The sequence below is a fragment of the Enhydra lutris genome, unplaced genomic scaffold (genome assembly GCF_002288905.1).
Source record: "Enhydra lutris kenyoni isolate GAN:26980312 unplaced genomic scaffold, ASM228890v2 scaffoldscaffold7, whole genome shotgun sequence".
NCBI lineage: Eukaryota > Metazoa > Chordata > Mammalia > Carnivora > Mustelidae > Enhydra > Enhydra lutris.
Genome location: NW_019154091.1, coordinates 9,006,002 through 9,022,011, shown reverse-complemented (window position 1 = coordinate 9,022,011; position 16,010 = coordinate 9,006,002). Strand labels below are relative to the sequence as shown.

Sequence of the window (16,010 nt, the reverse complement as noted above, 5' to 3'; positions counted from 1 at the left end):
ATACTTCTATGCCATGAAATTAGTGGGCTTCTCTGAAGAATGATAAAGTGACAAGCAGGCTTTTCACCAAGATACAACGAGAATGAGTATCTGGACATCTTTTCTCTAAGGCCAATTAATTTCTCTGAAGAAAAAAAAAAACCCTGGCCGAGAAGCCTATACCCATGGCCAGCATCGTTCGAACATGATTACCAAGCCCACATTGAGAATGCAGATTTTCACTTAACCGTATTTTCAACCCTATACACATCTAACCCAGGCTGTCTGTTATTTCTGGTGCCCTGTTAAGTCTGACCTTCCAGTTCAGCTGTTCAAGAGAATTAACCTCTGGCCTTCTGATCAAAAAGGCAGAAGGACAAAAAGTAGTCAGCCACCTTAAGAAAGGGCAGGAAAAGGTAATTCAATGATTTTATACACAAACTTGCAACCATTTTTATTCATTTTCTTAAACATCCCAAGCATCATCTCTGAATACAAGCACCAGTTCTCCCCAGAAGTGCGCATCTTTTCTGGGGATACTGCCTCTCTCACTGAACTAACTGCCTTTTGCTGGCACTCAGAGCGTCCTGGGTTCTGGCTCTGCTAATAAGTTACTTAGTCTTTCTCTACCTGCATTTCGTTTTTCCAAGAACTTACTGAATTCTCTTACCCTTTGATTTCTTGTTTCCTCTTTCATTTATCATTGTGTGGTTATACTTTCCTGTTATTTTACTGAAATTTCAGGAGAGAGAAAATAAATTAATAGTCAATCTGCAGTTTTAGCAGAAATTCTTCAAACTGAATTGTAAATAATCCCAAAATATTGGTATGGAAATGTTTTCCATGCATCTCCCTTCCTAGTTAATAAATCCTGTTAGAGATTTCATAACAATAGAACAAATGGATGACCAAATACTGAACAAACAGGACTCTGAAATCAAATAAATGGACATTTTTAGTGTAAGTCACATTTTAATATAGCTTTAAAAACACTTCCAAATATAACTACAAATTTAATCAGGAAAAAATACCTGAAAGGAACATGTATCTTAATTAACCATTAGTACATTATTTTAAAGAATTATTTTCCTGAATCCTTGGCTTACTTCATTGGGTTTATAAAGATATAAACCTACTGATTTTTCCATTTTAATTATTTTGTTAAATGTAGTTTTTTCCAGTTGATAGTTATAAATAAACCTGTTGACAAAAATCACATTTTCAATATGGAAAAAGTTTCCCTTAATAAGTTGGTAAAGACTCTAAGTTGGTACTTTAAACTTCTGATTTACTATTAAAGTAGCAATTAGTAAAATCCACACCCTACCCTAAATTAAGCTTTTCTAATGCAAAAATCTTTATAAAAAGTGTACTCTGAGTGCAACAAAATCTCCATTTTTTTAAAAAAAAAAACAACACACAGACATACCAAAATAATTCATCATGACAATCAGAGCAAAGAAAGATTTAACAGTCTCAGGTTTGCTAAGGAAAACATTATTGTGGAAGGCATCCAAGGAGTCTAAAATGGTTCTGCTGTGGAAACAAGGCTGCAGGCTGATGCATACTACTGTTAAAACAGCTCTCTCCCCTTACAGTGAGACATCAGTGCATATTCCTTTACATATTAAAAAAAAACCTTTAATTTTTAAAAATTATGAATTCGCTTTAAAATGATTGTTTAACTCACCTTGAAAACACAGACTGGCTATGATAAATCCATTATTTAACAAATTGCTTATTTCCAACGACCTCAAGGAAAAAGGCTAAAACTCATTGAAGGGTCAGGAAGTTCTAATGCAGATCAGAAAAGAGGGAGAGAAGTCCAAAGCTTTTTGTGGAATGGAAGAGCAACAATATGTATTTTAAAATACTGAAACATTATGGGCTCAGGCTCTACAACTTTTAAAACACAGCAGTAAACCAAAATTATTAAAACATGAACCCTATCTCATTCTCAAAAACAATTTTCTGCTACATACATAAATAAAAAGTGCTTGTAACTAATAATATACAACACTAAAAATAAGTCTTGAAATCACGTAGGCTTATGTCTCATTGCCAGCAATGAGAGTGGTATATGCTAAGGGTGCCATAGTATTTACAAAAGGCAAAAAATATATATATGTTTTCAATTATTATTTCCTATGGTTTTAATGTTATCATTATACCATTGAGCATAAAATAATCTTTTACATGGTAATTAAAACAGATTATATTATGGAAGAGTAAAATGCCGGGAAATCCTCCTTAAGGATTTCTGAAGATTAAGTGTCTGTACTAGTTCATAATGAAAAACATGAATAGAACACAATTCTGGAAAAAAAAAAAGACTAATTTATTTGTTTTATAAGATAAAATATAACGAGTGATCTTAGTTTAGATGCCAAGAAGTGACAGCTTAGGGTGTCATCTTAACCAAGAATAAATTCATAGTATTTCTTATTCACTTAAATAAGACAGGAAGGGAAATTCTAATTCCTGCCACCTGCCCAGTAACATCAAAAATTCTTAAGAAGTTAAAATACAAACACTTTGGGTTTTTGGTTACTCTTTAATATCAAAATTTCCCGATACCCTGGAAGCAATGAGTTCAATTTGGTGTCTTCTTGTGTTCTGGGAAACAACAGTAAGTTTATACTAATGACACAGTCTTCAAACGCTGTGACCGATTATTTGTGAGTTATAATCTGCAGGCTCCATTTTTAAAATATGTGGGATGACACTGTCAATTCGTACATTGCCAATGAGACCTTTGAAAAACAATTCTTCAGTGATGGTAGCATTCATCAGTCTCAAAGCAGGCAATCTGAGTAGTAGTCTAGACAACCTAAAAAGGGGAAGGAAAAACAAGGGTGTAAATCCAAAAGAGATTTAGTAGAAAAATAGGAGTAATTTCTGCATGTATATTGGTTGTGGTCTAATTTAATAAAGATCTAATTTTCAGAAGTTACTGAAAAACTTAAGTACTCTTAAGCCTTAGAGGATACGACAATCATCTGGAAATAAATGTAGCCCAGCAGACTTCATTGGAAAGAAAGCTTTGCTCTTAAATGCTACACTGTGTTGTCTTCACTTGGCCGTATGGACCATGAAACCACTAAGTTATTTATTTATTTTTAAAAAAGATTTATTTATTTTAGAGAGAGCGCATGTGCATACAAGTGCAGGGTGGGGGCAGAGAGGGGGAGAGAGAGAGAGAGAATCTCAAGACTCCCCACTGAGCTTGGAGCCCAACAAAGACCCATCCCACTATCCTGAGGATCATGATCTGAGCTGAAATCAAGAGTTGGACACTCAACCAACTGAGCCACTCTGGCACCCCACCATGGAACTAAGTTACTGAAACACATATCAAATTATACATTTAAGAATGGCTTAGAGATTTAGTTGAGGTTTTAGGAGCAGCAATGTTTTGTGTTATTAGTACACAGGGGGCTCAATGGTGATCAAAGAACAAATGGAAATGGTCAAACAGGCAATAGTTATTACTGGGAAGATAGGAACAGAATATGGAATCAGGAAACACTGGGTTTAAATCGTGACTCAATTATCCCTCTACCTATGTGAATGCATGTTAGCCACTTACTCCTTGTCTCTCTGTTGTGGTAAAGATTAACAAAACGATTCCTGCCAGTTTTTGTGCTACTGAGGATCTTAAAGACAAAACCATACCCTGCATAAGGTATACGTTGAAAACTGCCATCCAAAGATAATTTATTATTTTTAAATAAATCAGAATGTAAGAAACTGAGAGAGCTTCAGAGATCAATCAAAGTACCTGGAACCTACTGGAACAGAGGTCAGCCAACAGCTATATGCCAAGAAGGAGGAAAAATTTAAATAGTATATTTGTCTGTACAATGAGGTATAAAACAACTTTTGAAACTTTAAAACACTGAGAACAATCATAACAAAATAAACAATAACAACAAAAAACTTTCTGAAAAGCTTGGTGTCTGTATCCCTCTTGTATTCTAAGGCCTTGTACTCTAACACTTGTGACCAACTGAAAACAGGATTAAGTCACCTTTTTTAAAAAAAAAAAGATTTATTTATTTATTTGACACAAGTAGGCAGAGAGGCAGGCAAAGAGAGAGGAAGGAAAGCAGGCTCTCTGCTGAGCAGAGAGCCCAATGCGGGGCTCGATCCCAAGACTCTGGGATCATGACCTGAGCCGTAGGCAGAGGCTTTAACCCACTGAGCCACCCAGGTGCCTCCAACCTTTTTTTTAAAGATTTTATTTATTTATTTGACAGACAGAAATCACAAGTAGGCAGAAAGGCAGGGAGAGAGAGAGGGGGAAGTAGGCTCCCTGCTGAGCAGAGAGCCCGATTCGGGGCTCGATCCCAGAACCCTGGGATCATGACCTGAGCCGAAGGCAGAGGCTTTAACCCACTGAGCCACCCAGGCGCGCCAGGATTAGCTATTTCAAAGGTCCAGGCTGACTAAAACACTGATTTACTCTTGGAATGGGAAATAATGAAATGATTTACAAAAAATTTTTAAGATGGATTTAATTAAACAGTATTTAACTTTTAGATACCTGTAGGTGTCATCTGGATATGTTTTGGTTATATAATCTTGGAATTCCACATATGCCTTTTCTTGAAATTTCTCAATTTGTTCCATATTTTCTAGGCCTGGATGATCTGAAACATTAAGAATATATTGTTACCCTAGTTCCGAATGCTCATTTAATAAGGCAGAGAGACATGAGATAGAAGGGGGTGGAAAGAACAACTCAGTCAAAGAGGAAAAAAGCGCTATCCTATGCATGGTTCTCTCACTCCACAAATACATTTAGTAACCCACCTACTAAATGCCAGACACTGTACTTTAAACCCTTTTAAAAAAAATTATTTTTTTATTTTTTTTAAAATATTTTATTTATTTGAGAGGGAAAGAAAGATAGAAGAGTATGAGTGGGGAAAAGGGCAGAGGGAAAAACAGACTCCCAGCTGAGCCAGGAGCCCGATATAGGGCTCCATCCCAGGACCCCAGGATCATGACGTGAGCTGAGCTGAAGGCAGACACTTAACTAAGCCACCCAAGGGCCCATGTACCTTAACGCCTGTAACTATTCTGTCTCATATACATATTCTAAAATGTCAGTAAATGAGGTATTTTGTTTCTACTAAAATAAATACTTTTCTCTATTCCAAAAGTCATGGAAGGGAGTTTGATCATTTGGCTTCAACAGGAACAAAAAATAAAATGACTTAGCTTAGTTAAAAAAGCATTTTTAATCCAGTGAAAATTTTGCAGATTATATTCTACACTACTTTTTTCATTAAGAACCTCCCCATCACTGTTAGGCAAAAAGATACTTCCAGAATTATCAAAGAATAGAGAGTATCTCTACCAGAAAAACTGTAAACATAAACGTGAAATAATCTATATAAACATTTTAATAGTCACTATAAAATTTCACAAAAATGGGACTATTAAGAGGACTTCAATAAAATTATGCCTAAGTTTGGCAATATTGAAAAACATGGAAAGCTCTGCTCTAAAGAGAATAAAAAGAAAAAGAAAATATTGGGACTATTTAATAAAATAAAATTACATTAAATCACCTCTATATTCTTTCAATTTTAAGAAAATGAAGATGACAAATTGGTTGTGATTAAAATGGAAATACATGTTATTAACTTATATGAAACATCGTAAGAAACAAAAAAAAAGGTTTAACTGTCATATTAGTATCACCAAGTTTAAGAAGCAGCTTTCCTCAAATAATTTTACTATGATGCACAGGAATAGAAATACATATCAAAATAAAAATACAGGCTCTAAAAGAACAGTCGATTTTTCTCATTCATAAATTGATCACTGAGCTTACTTGTCATTTTACTGTATGTAAAAGCTAGAAACTGTAAAAGCTAGAGACATTTTTCTATTTGTTGGTAACTCTAATAAGATGTTTATAAGTTTAACCCATTAACAAACCAATACTCATCTTTCATTTGCCTTCTAATGATGCCTACCAAAATATGCCTAAGAATTCAAATGTTGATGTGAACATAATTATGTCATTTCAATGATTTCTTCAACTTTCCTTTTCATACTTCTAATATCCATAAATTTCACTGATATAAAGTGTATAATTCAATAGTTTTTCATAGATTCAGAGCTGTGCAACCATCACTACAACGGAATTTTAGAACACTTTGTCACCCCAAGAGAAACTCTGTATCCACTGGCAGTCACTTCCCATGCTCCCCCTCCTTAGTCCCTGGCAGCCACTAATCTAGTTTATGTTTCCACAGATTTGCCCATTCCAAACATGTCATATAAATGGAATCATATAAAATGTGGTCTTTTGAGGGGGGCCTGGGTGGCTCAGCGGGTTAAAGCCTCTGCCTTTGGCTCAGGTCATGATCCCAGGGTACTGGAATCGAGCCCTGCATCGGGCTCTCTGCTCAGCAGGGAGCCTGCTTCCTCTTCTCTTTCTGCCTGCTTCTCTGCCTACTTGTGATCTCTGTCAAATACATAAAAAAAAAAAAAAAAAAACCTTAAAAAAAACAATATGGTCTTTTGTGACTGGCTTCTTTCATTTAGGATACTGTTTTCAACCATGGTGTAGCATGTATCAGAATTTCATTCCTTTTTATGCCTGATACTCTACTGTGTATAGCTATTACATTTGGTTTACGCATTTGCTGACGGACACTTGGGTTGTTTCCACTTTCAGTGCATCATTTCACGCTCCCACCAGCAATGTATGAGATGCCCCCAACGCTGTTTTGAATAAGAAGGAAATGTTTCTGTACCTGGACTGAAGAGGACTATCGCCTTCAGGTAGGCATATTCATATCCGTCAATGCAGAGTTTAACCATGCTGTTACAGAACTCCTGTAGTTTAAAGATGTGCTCCATCAACAATTTTCTTCTTTCTGTTGACATTTTATCTTTAATTAAAAACAAACAAAAGCTTCTAGTTTTTGGCTAAAATGTATGACTATGTTTATCCAATATATTTCCTTCTAATTTCTAGCTTTGAATATAACCAATCTATAAATGTTTAAAATTCATTATCTCCACATGTAAAGATGAAACCTATGATATTCAGATACTGCTCAATTCAAGAAAAAAATAAGCTGTTAGGAAAAAAAACCCCAAAATAAGAACCCCAACAAATTATGTGTTTCAAGATACATCCTTGAGAAGATAAGCTATAAAGATAACCTCCTAAACAACCGGCCTACAAAAGACTCAAATTTTGGTTAACAAGATTCTATTTAAGCTTGTAACTGGTTGAAAAAAATGAGCAAAAGCACCTAGATTTTTTAAACTTACCAACACTACTAAAATAAAAATACTTAGCAAAAAAAACCACCAAGACCAAAGAAAAGTTGAATATAATAAAGTTGTATGATAACTTTTAAAATCTACTGTGTTATGTTTTAAAACACATCTGATTCATCAACCACAGCTTTAGTGAAGTAGGCTATATATAACCCATTACAAATTCATGAGAAATGAATCAAGACCAGGAGTCCATAAATAAGATGGAATGTAGTGCTATCTTCTAGCAGATCTACTGTTGATAACATTTTAAGGTGATTTTTCTGCCCTCAAACAGGAAGTGGAAGAAGATGATTTTAAAAATAATGTAAAACAACGAGAAATGGGACATGCTAAGGAAATAAAACATGATTCCCAATTTGTAAATTATTCCTAAACTTAAAAAAGCAGTTCTCCCATGCTCATGGATAGTCACAAGCCAAATTAAAGTTAAACATTTAAATATCAATGACTGCCTGTCCTCAATTAAAGCCGTAATCACCATGACATCAAGAAAAGGAAAAAGAGTAAAGATTGCTCTATTTAGTGAAAGAATATATCCCAATGAACTGATTAAAAAAAAAGAAAAATCAGCCTATGTTAGGATTCAAAGGACTATAGTGAAAAAAAGGCAGTATAAAAATTGGTGGGAAGTATACATTTATTTATTTATTTATTTATTTTTTGGGAAGTATACATTTAAAAGTATCTGATCGCCTCTATGTAAGCTAACCTTGGATTCTTTGGTATTTATGTCCAAATATGCAAACATTCACAGGGCCTAGTTGTTATACCCTCACTTGAAAATATTTTGGGGTGATTAACGGGTATATTCATCAAAATGTAAAAGTTATCTCTCGTAAAAAGGCTGTTGGTATCTAAAACATTAATCGGCTATCTAACTTTAATGACAACATAGTTTATAAAACTCATGTCCCCTCTTATATCCTGGAAAAGGAAATAAATAAGATGCTCCTTACCCTGCTGCAGGCTACTGTGAAGACAATTGACAAATGTTGCTAATATAGTTGCCACATTCATCACTTGCCAACACTGGGCAAGACCAAGAGTAAAAAGTTCATTCCAATAAGCTTTCACCAATGATATGCTGTTTTCTTGCCTATTAAAATGAAACATAATAAACACATATCAGATATTAACATGTATTTTATAAACTTTACAACTTTTTAAAAAAAGATATTTATTTGTTTTAGAGAGACAGAGTGAGTGAGCACAAGCAGAGGAGAAGGGCAAACAGAGAGGGAGGAGCAGACTTCCTACTGAGCAGGGAGCTGGACTCAGGGCTGGATCCCAGGAGCTTGAGATTATGACCTGAGTCAAGGGCAGATGCTTAACAAACTGAGTCACCCAGGCGTCCCGAAATGGTGTATTTTTTAAGCACATTTCAGATGGGATATCTATAAATGAGATACTGAGGATTTTGCTAGGAGTAATGAAAATAAGAAAGGTCCCTTCCTGAACTTCTGAATAAGAAATCTCGAGCATGAGAGTAGGAAAAATATTAGAAGTCAGCCAGGGTTTTAAAAACTAGATCATTCACTGATTATCCATTTAAAATCTAGCTAATATGCTTCCCATGCCTCAGCTGCTTAGCTATATAAAATAAAGAGAAACTATATGTCCTACACCCTGCTCTAAGTTATTATGAGCTGTAAATATAAGAATTATGTGAACAAGGGATGACACAAAGTATATGCCAGGCACTATTCATGGCACTGGAAAAATAGCAATAAACAGGATGGATTAAGTCTGCCTCCATGAAACAGAAGGTGAACATAAAAAATACCATTTCAAATATTTTATACACTCTATACACACGCAAATGGTTATATATACTCTAGATTACTTTCAAGTAATAAAAATTCTACATTACTATAAAGGAGGATGATGCATTAAAAAATGGGGGGGGGGCAAGTGTTCAGGTAAGGTGGCTAAAGAAGGCCCAAGGGGCTGACATCTGAGTAGAGAAAGATGGGAAAGAATTTAAAAAACAAAAAGATCTAGGGTATTGCCAATTTCCTATGGCAATCAAAATCTATGAAAGTGAAGTTTAAATGAAAAGAAAACCAATATTATAAAATCTCCATATAAAAAATAATGTAAAATTTAAATCCTAAAAGTGATCAAGGTAATATTTTCATACATCAGAAAAGACAGCGAAAATCCAGAATTGAGGAGGGTGTGAGAAAATAAGCATTCAGTCTCATGCAAGCATTGCTGAGGTGTTAACTGGCTTAACATCTTTTTGGAGGACAATTTAATAGTAGCCATCTATCAAAAAACTAGAACATACACCCTCTGAGACTTAGCCATTCCACTTGTAAGAACCTATTTTAAAGAAATACAGAAAGTAGGCAAATTATATATACAATGCTACACTGCTTATTGTAGCACTAGATAGAATAACAAAGAAAATTAGCAAAAACTCAAATGTCTACTTATAAAGGAAGAGTAAATCAATAAGAGATCCTGTAAAAGGGAATACTAGGCAACCATTAAGAAGAGAGCAAATTTACATGTGCTGGCATAGGAACTATGAAAGTATAATAGAAAGTATAAGTATAAAAGAGTATAAGTATATAAGTCTACTATAGAAGTATATACTTTTAAGTATATACTTTATAAGTATAAAAGAAAGGCAAAGAATAGGATATGCAAGTATGTAATGGATTATTAAAATACGGCACTGAAAAGGTCTGGTAGGACACCAAACTGTTAATTAGTGGGGTTAGTTCCTCTGGAGAATGAAGTTATACTTTATATGTTTATACTTCAGTGTTACTTTAAAATTTTATAAACAGGAGGAAAAGGTTAAAGCAAACATGATGGGAAAGTTCACAGTAATTCAGTTTTCACCTTAACCTCGGATTCTTAAGTTTTAAAGAGGAAACAGCTAACCAAGGTAATTAGTGAATACAGGACAGGAAAATGAACAGAGCCAACTGACAAAAAAATGAAAGCTTTTTCTGGCCTGTGTTACACCTAGCAGGAAGAAAGTACTTTGACATTGTTGTGGGAGACTCAGAGAAAAGTTCAAGGAGTAACTGTGCAGAGGATGACGGACACCAAAATTGCTGAGTACCCTAAAGGAAAAATGATGAAAAGTGGCAACTGAGGAATAAGCCACCAGATTGTTTTGTTTCCAAAGGAAAAGTGGAAGAACTAAATATGAAGATAAATTACAGAAAGAGATCTATATTTACATCTTCATCCAAAACAAAACCCCAAATATCCTTGGAGTACAGCTAGTGAGGCTGTTCAAGTGTTTTTAAGAAGTTCATTACGAAAGGAGAAGAGCAAGTTCTTTTTAAAGAGAAGGTTCCCAAGAGAATGAAGGAAAATGAGCACTGAGAGTCAATCTAGTTCACAGAGGCACTGGATTAGATCATTTACGCTCATCATCTCAGCTAAGCAGCTGCGTCAGCAAGAAAGCAATTCTGCTCTTAATTTATAGATGTAGAAATAGAGCCTCGTAAAGTAGCAAAGCTAGCAGATGAATAAATCTAGAATTTGAACCCAGGTGTTAAAAATCGATGCTTTTGTATAAATCATTACAATTTTAGCAAGTAAAATGCTAAAGTCAAATTTCTCAGGAGAGACTCCCCTTCACAGCTAATATTTTGTGATGAGAAGGGCATGTTTGACATTAACTTTTTTCTGTTAAAATCAAGTAATTATTGTAATCACATTATACTACCTATTTTCTAATAGGTAGATTAGATTTTATTTATTTTTTTGAAGATTTTATTTATTTATTTGACAGACAGAGATCACAAGTAGGCAGAGAGAGAGAGGAAGGGAAGCAGGCTCCCCGCTGAGCAGAGAGCCCGATGCGAAGCGGGGCTCGATCCCAGGACCCTGAGATCACGACCCGAGTGGAAGGCAGAGGCTTAACCCAATGAGCCACCCAGGCACCCCTAAACATCTTTCCTTTGAAAAGCAAAAAGAGCTGGATGGGGTAATTAAAGTATCAGTCAGGTACACTGAAAGCAATGGCAGTGTAATTAATAGAGACATTAGGTTGCGTAACAGTAAATATGTCAACTTCTTTTACAAATAGGTATAGGTATTTATTCTTCTATATTGTTAAGTTCATTAAAATATGTACACAGTACTCATAATTAGAGATCAGATCATTGTTTATACTCTTTATTTTGATAAAGTAGTATGACTTTTGAAGTCATTTACATGTGGGGATAGCCTATTTGTCTTCTACACAAATAAACTCAAGGCATTATACTTTACTAGCAGCATGTATTTGCAAAGAAGGGATGGTCCTTAGGGAAAAGTAGTCAATGATACAGCAATAAAGCTGGTTTTATTTTTATTTTTTAAATTAACAAAAAAATATTTTATTTATTTATTTGACAGACACAGAGAGAGAGAGCACACAAGCAGGGGGAGCAGTAGAGGGAGAGGGAGAAGGCTCTTCACCAAGCATGGACCCCCACGTGGGACTCAATCCCAGGACTCTGGGATCATGACCTAAGCCTAAGGCAGACGCTTAACCAACTGAGCCACCCAGGCGCCCCTATTTTCTTTAATTTAAAAAAAAACAAAACACTTTATTTATTTATTTTGATAGACAGCACAAGCAGGGGGAATGGTAGGCAGAGAGAGGGGAGAAGCAGGCTCCCTAAAGAGCAGGGGGAGCCCAATGTGGGACTCGATTCCAGGACCCTGGGATCATGACCCAAGCCAAAGGCAGTCGTCAAACCAACTGAGCCACCCAGGCACCCAATAAAGTGGATTTATTTTATTTTTTAAAAGATTATTTATTTATTTATTTATTCGACAGAGAGATCACAAGTAGGCACAGAGGCAGGCAGAGAGAGAGGGAAAAGCAGGCTCCCTGCTGAGCAGAGAGCCCAATGTGGGGCTTGATCCCAGGACCCTGAGACCATAACCTGAGCTGAAGGCAGAGGCTTAACCCACTGAGCCACACAGATGCCCCAATAAAGCTGTTTTAAACTCACATCTATAATAAACATTACTTCGTTTCAGTGGGATTTTAAAAGATTCAATTTTCAGGCTTAGAATTTATGGAAGGTTTCTTAAAATATTTAAAAAATAAAGTCTCCTGTAGCAAATAGTGGTGGTTTGGAACTTTGGGTTATATTACGAGAATCCAGGTAGAGAGGACTACTGACAAATCATGCCAAGTGCCCGTAACTGAACCTACTACTGTGTAATCACCTAAATCATGCAGGTAGAAGTGAAAAGCAACTGAATTCCTGTACGTTTTGAAACTACAAATCTTAAACAGAAAAGTAATATCCTTGTAAAACATAAAGGACTGTGCAAGTCAAACAGTATTAACCACCCACTGTTCCATCGGTTCTTGAAACTACTGTTCTTCATTCAGTAATTAATCAAAACAAACTTGACTTTTAGTAAATGATTAATGTTGCCTATTTGTTTCTCCCTGCAATATTAGGGCTTTGTTCCCAAGTTTTGTGTCTACAGATAAAAATGCAACCAATGTCAGTTTCTAGGAGACTCAGAATAGCTTTTATTACCACACAAAATTTCTCATCATCGGTACTTAGTCTTCTTCCATCTGATTAACTCAAACTACAAACAATCTAGATGGGGACAGTAAGTAAGAATTTATGTAGCGATTAATGGCCTCACATGCTATACCAATGGTTAATTCTGATTGCAGAGAATCCTGTGGCTGCTATATTAAAACCAATTTTCAGCACAGATCAGAGGGAAATGTGGCTGCCACTGTAAGACTGTATTCTAATTGGAAATCTCAGGTTTTATTCTTGGTTTAACATCTGGAGAATGTTTCCACAGGATAATCACACTTAATTTAACAAAAGTACTTAAGATCAATAGTATTATATAAATTAAAGGAGTTCAAAGTACTCCCTAAAAATCGTTCCTCTTTTTTTTTTTTAATATAATAGTTGATAGCCTATTATAAAAAGTATCACCAGGTTACTTTTCAACACAAAGTACTCCAGTTACAAGCTTAGGGAACTAACTAAACTTAATCCTTTAAAATAAACTGCTAATATGTAAATTTATATCATATTTTAATTCTTTGTTAAAAGCAGCAGACTGGAGGTATTCTGAAAACTAAATGTTATTTTGAGAGAAAGGGCTAACAATAGTTCTAAAGGTTAACCATTCCAAATCAGGCTTTCAATCTATGTAACTATATTACTTAAGTATGTGATTTAATGCATGGTATACCCAACACTAAATTATAGTGGGGTTCTACGTGTGCTTTTTTTTAAAAAAGGAGGCTCCATGCTCAGTGCAGAGCGCAATGTGGGGCTCGAACTCATGACCCTGAACATCAAGACCTGAGCTGAGATCAAGAGCCTGATGCCTAACCGACTGAGCCACCCAGGAACCCCTTTGTATGCTTTTTAAAGTCATGACTGAGATATTCCTTAGTCATATTAACTACTCTGTAATAATTAAGGATGGACACTTATCATTCCTATTTGGCAAATGGGAGAACAGAACTATAGGATATGAAGGCACATTATTTATGAAATCATATTGATGAGTATGGCCCTGTAATAGGAAAATACTTTTCTAATTATGGGTTTAACCTTTTCCATGGTCTCTTTGCCTCTTCATACCAGTTACTTTAACGCAATCTAAGTAAATTTGGCAAACTGTAGGTTATGCAGACGTAATACAGATTACTGATGTGGTCCTTCGCAGTACATCCAAATGATCATTGTGGTACTATGGGGTCTACATTATCTTCCCCTTCCCCACTTTTTGTAACCACAGATTGGAAAACAATTGTTTCTATTTTGAAACATTCACTGTATGCAAGTTTCAAGTCCTTATGAACATGCCTGAGATGAACACTGGAACAGTGGGACTGGGAGGGAAATAAGCCCAGGACATACCTACAGCCTCCCTATCTTCAGGTCAAAGTCAGCCCATTACAAACACTGGCCATGATTTATCAGTTCCCCTGCTTATTTTCAATTTGAATTATTGACTCAGTCAAATGATGAAACACAGATACTCTTCCTACATAAAAATAACATAACAAAATACTAACTGCTATAATTTATCATATAAATAACAAAACTTAATAATGTTATACCATTCTTTTTCCTTTAATGCAAATCCATCCAAAATAAAAGTTCTTGCTTAGTGTACATTTGTGCAATAAAATCACATTCATACTCAAGGACTTCAAAAACACTTACCCTAGAGCCTGGAAGGAAGGAATCGAAAGTGCCCAGTGCATCGATAAGAACAGCAGTCTGGAGGCAGACTCCCCAATGTAGTGCACATTCAGGTACTCAGGCATAGGAGAAGGCATGGTGAGCTAGTGTGAACAGGGACTGAGGTAAATTATCTTATGACAGTTCTAAGTGATAATTTCTTTGAAAAAGTTACATGTAAACATATCAAGTGAGTTTGATATATTCACCCAAAGTCAAATCTTGAAATAATCCAAGTGACTGGATTTTGCAACTATAAATAGGATTTAGAATGAGTAGACCTGAGTTGCTAACAAAGCAATATTCAGACAAGCAGAAGCTCACTTAATAAATATCAGTTACGATATACTTTGGTCGTGTTTTTAGAAGTTATTTCCGTTTTGGTCTAACAATGTGCTTATTTTCCTTTCTTCTCTTCCTTTGTCAATAATGGTATATAACAAGTTCAGTGTAAGGAGCAATCCTGTATGTTAAATGTTCCTTTCACACAGGCTATGGGGAATAACAAATTCAAATCTTACAGGGTCAGGAGAATAATGAGTGAAGTGGGCTTGCTGGCGCCCTCTGGGAGGTGCATATTCCCAGATAAATGGCACAGCTATGACACGAATTCCATATACTGAAAACATATGGCAATTTGGACTAAGGACTGCCTGCTCTATTTTTCAAAGAGCAGGTTCTGTGTGAAATCTGTTTAATCTACAGGTAAAACAAAACTTGTCTGTGGCTGTAATACTCACAGGCTGTCAGTTTGTACTGCTGACCTCGGGTAGTTATTTTAAGTGTTTCAAACGGTTGAAAATAAGTATCCCACAACAAAACACTTCTAAAAGCATTTCTGAAAAGCTTGTTAATAGAACTTTCATTGAGATAAATGAAATATAGTTTCATCCATAAGAAACACTACCCTAAATTTCTATCACTAAGGAAAATAATCTATGCTATAGAGTACTTTGTAGGCATTAAAATAAACGGAGATGTGATGGCATAGAAAAAATAATACCTTACAGACACCTAAGTGGAAAAACTATGAAACAGTATATAGATGACCCAATTTATGTTAAAGAGAAAGGCACATTGTGTGTGTGTGAGCGTGTGTGTGTGTTTGTTTTAAAAGAACAGAAGGAGATCTATCACACAGTTCACAGGAGCCACCTCAGGGGGAGAGTAGGTGGATGTACCCGTATGTATTTTTCTGGAGAAAGGATAGCTTTAATCAGATTCTCAAGGGTGTCTATGATGCCTAACAGATCAAAATGTTTTCATCAAAATGATATAAAAGTTCTCCAGAAATGTTAGGTAAAAATGTAAAAAATACTAACTGCCTTTGTTCACTATTAGCCACAAATGGTTTATCTATTTATAAATGGTGCCAATTAATAAAACAACAGAGATATTAATAGTTGAAATACCATGTATGAGAAGAATACATATATATTTTTAAAGATTTTATTTATTTATTTGAGAAAGAAAAAGAGAGTGAGCACAAGCGACGTTGAGGGGCAGAAGGAG

The 16,010-nt window shown here is 35.4% G+C and overlaps 1 protein-coding gene across 2 annotated transcripts in view; it reads right to left on the bottom strand.

Moving 5' to 3' along the window:
• Window positions 1-937: 937 nt before the first annotated feature.
• Window positions 938-16,010, bottom strand: part of LOC111142119 (nuclear receptor subfamily 2 group C member 1) — a 45,216-nt gene continuing 30,143 nt past the window's right edge. Inside the window, exons 10-14 of one of the 2 annotated variants that reach the window (XM_022495088.1) lie at window positions 14,481-14,602; window positions 8,250-8,389; window positions 6,756-6,893; window positions 4,526-4,631; window positions 938-2,809 (exon numbers count right to left, since the gene is read on the bottom strand). In XM_022495088.1, the coding sequence (XP_022350796.1) occupies window positions 2,635-2,809; window positions 4,526-4,631; window positions 6,756-6,893; window positions 8,250-8,389; window positions 14,481-14,602 (681 nt within the window). In that variant the 3' untranslated portion in view covers window positions 938-2,634. The remainder of the gene's footprint in view (window positions 2,810-4,525; window positions 4,632-6,755; window positions 6,894-8,249; window positions 8,390-14,480; window positions 14,603-16,010) is intronic. The other variant, XM_022495089.1, reaches the window with a different exon arrangement.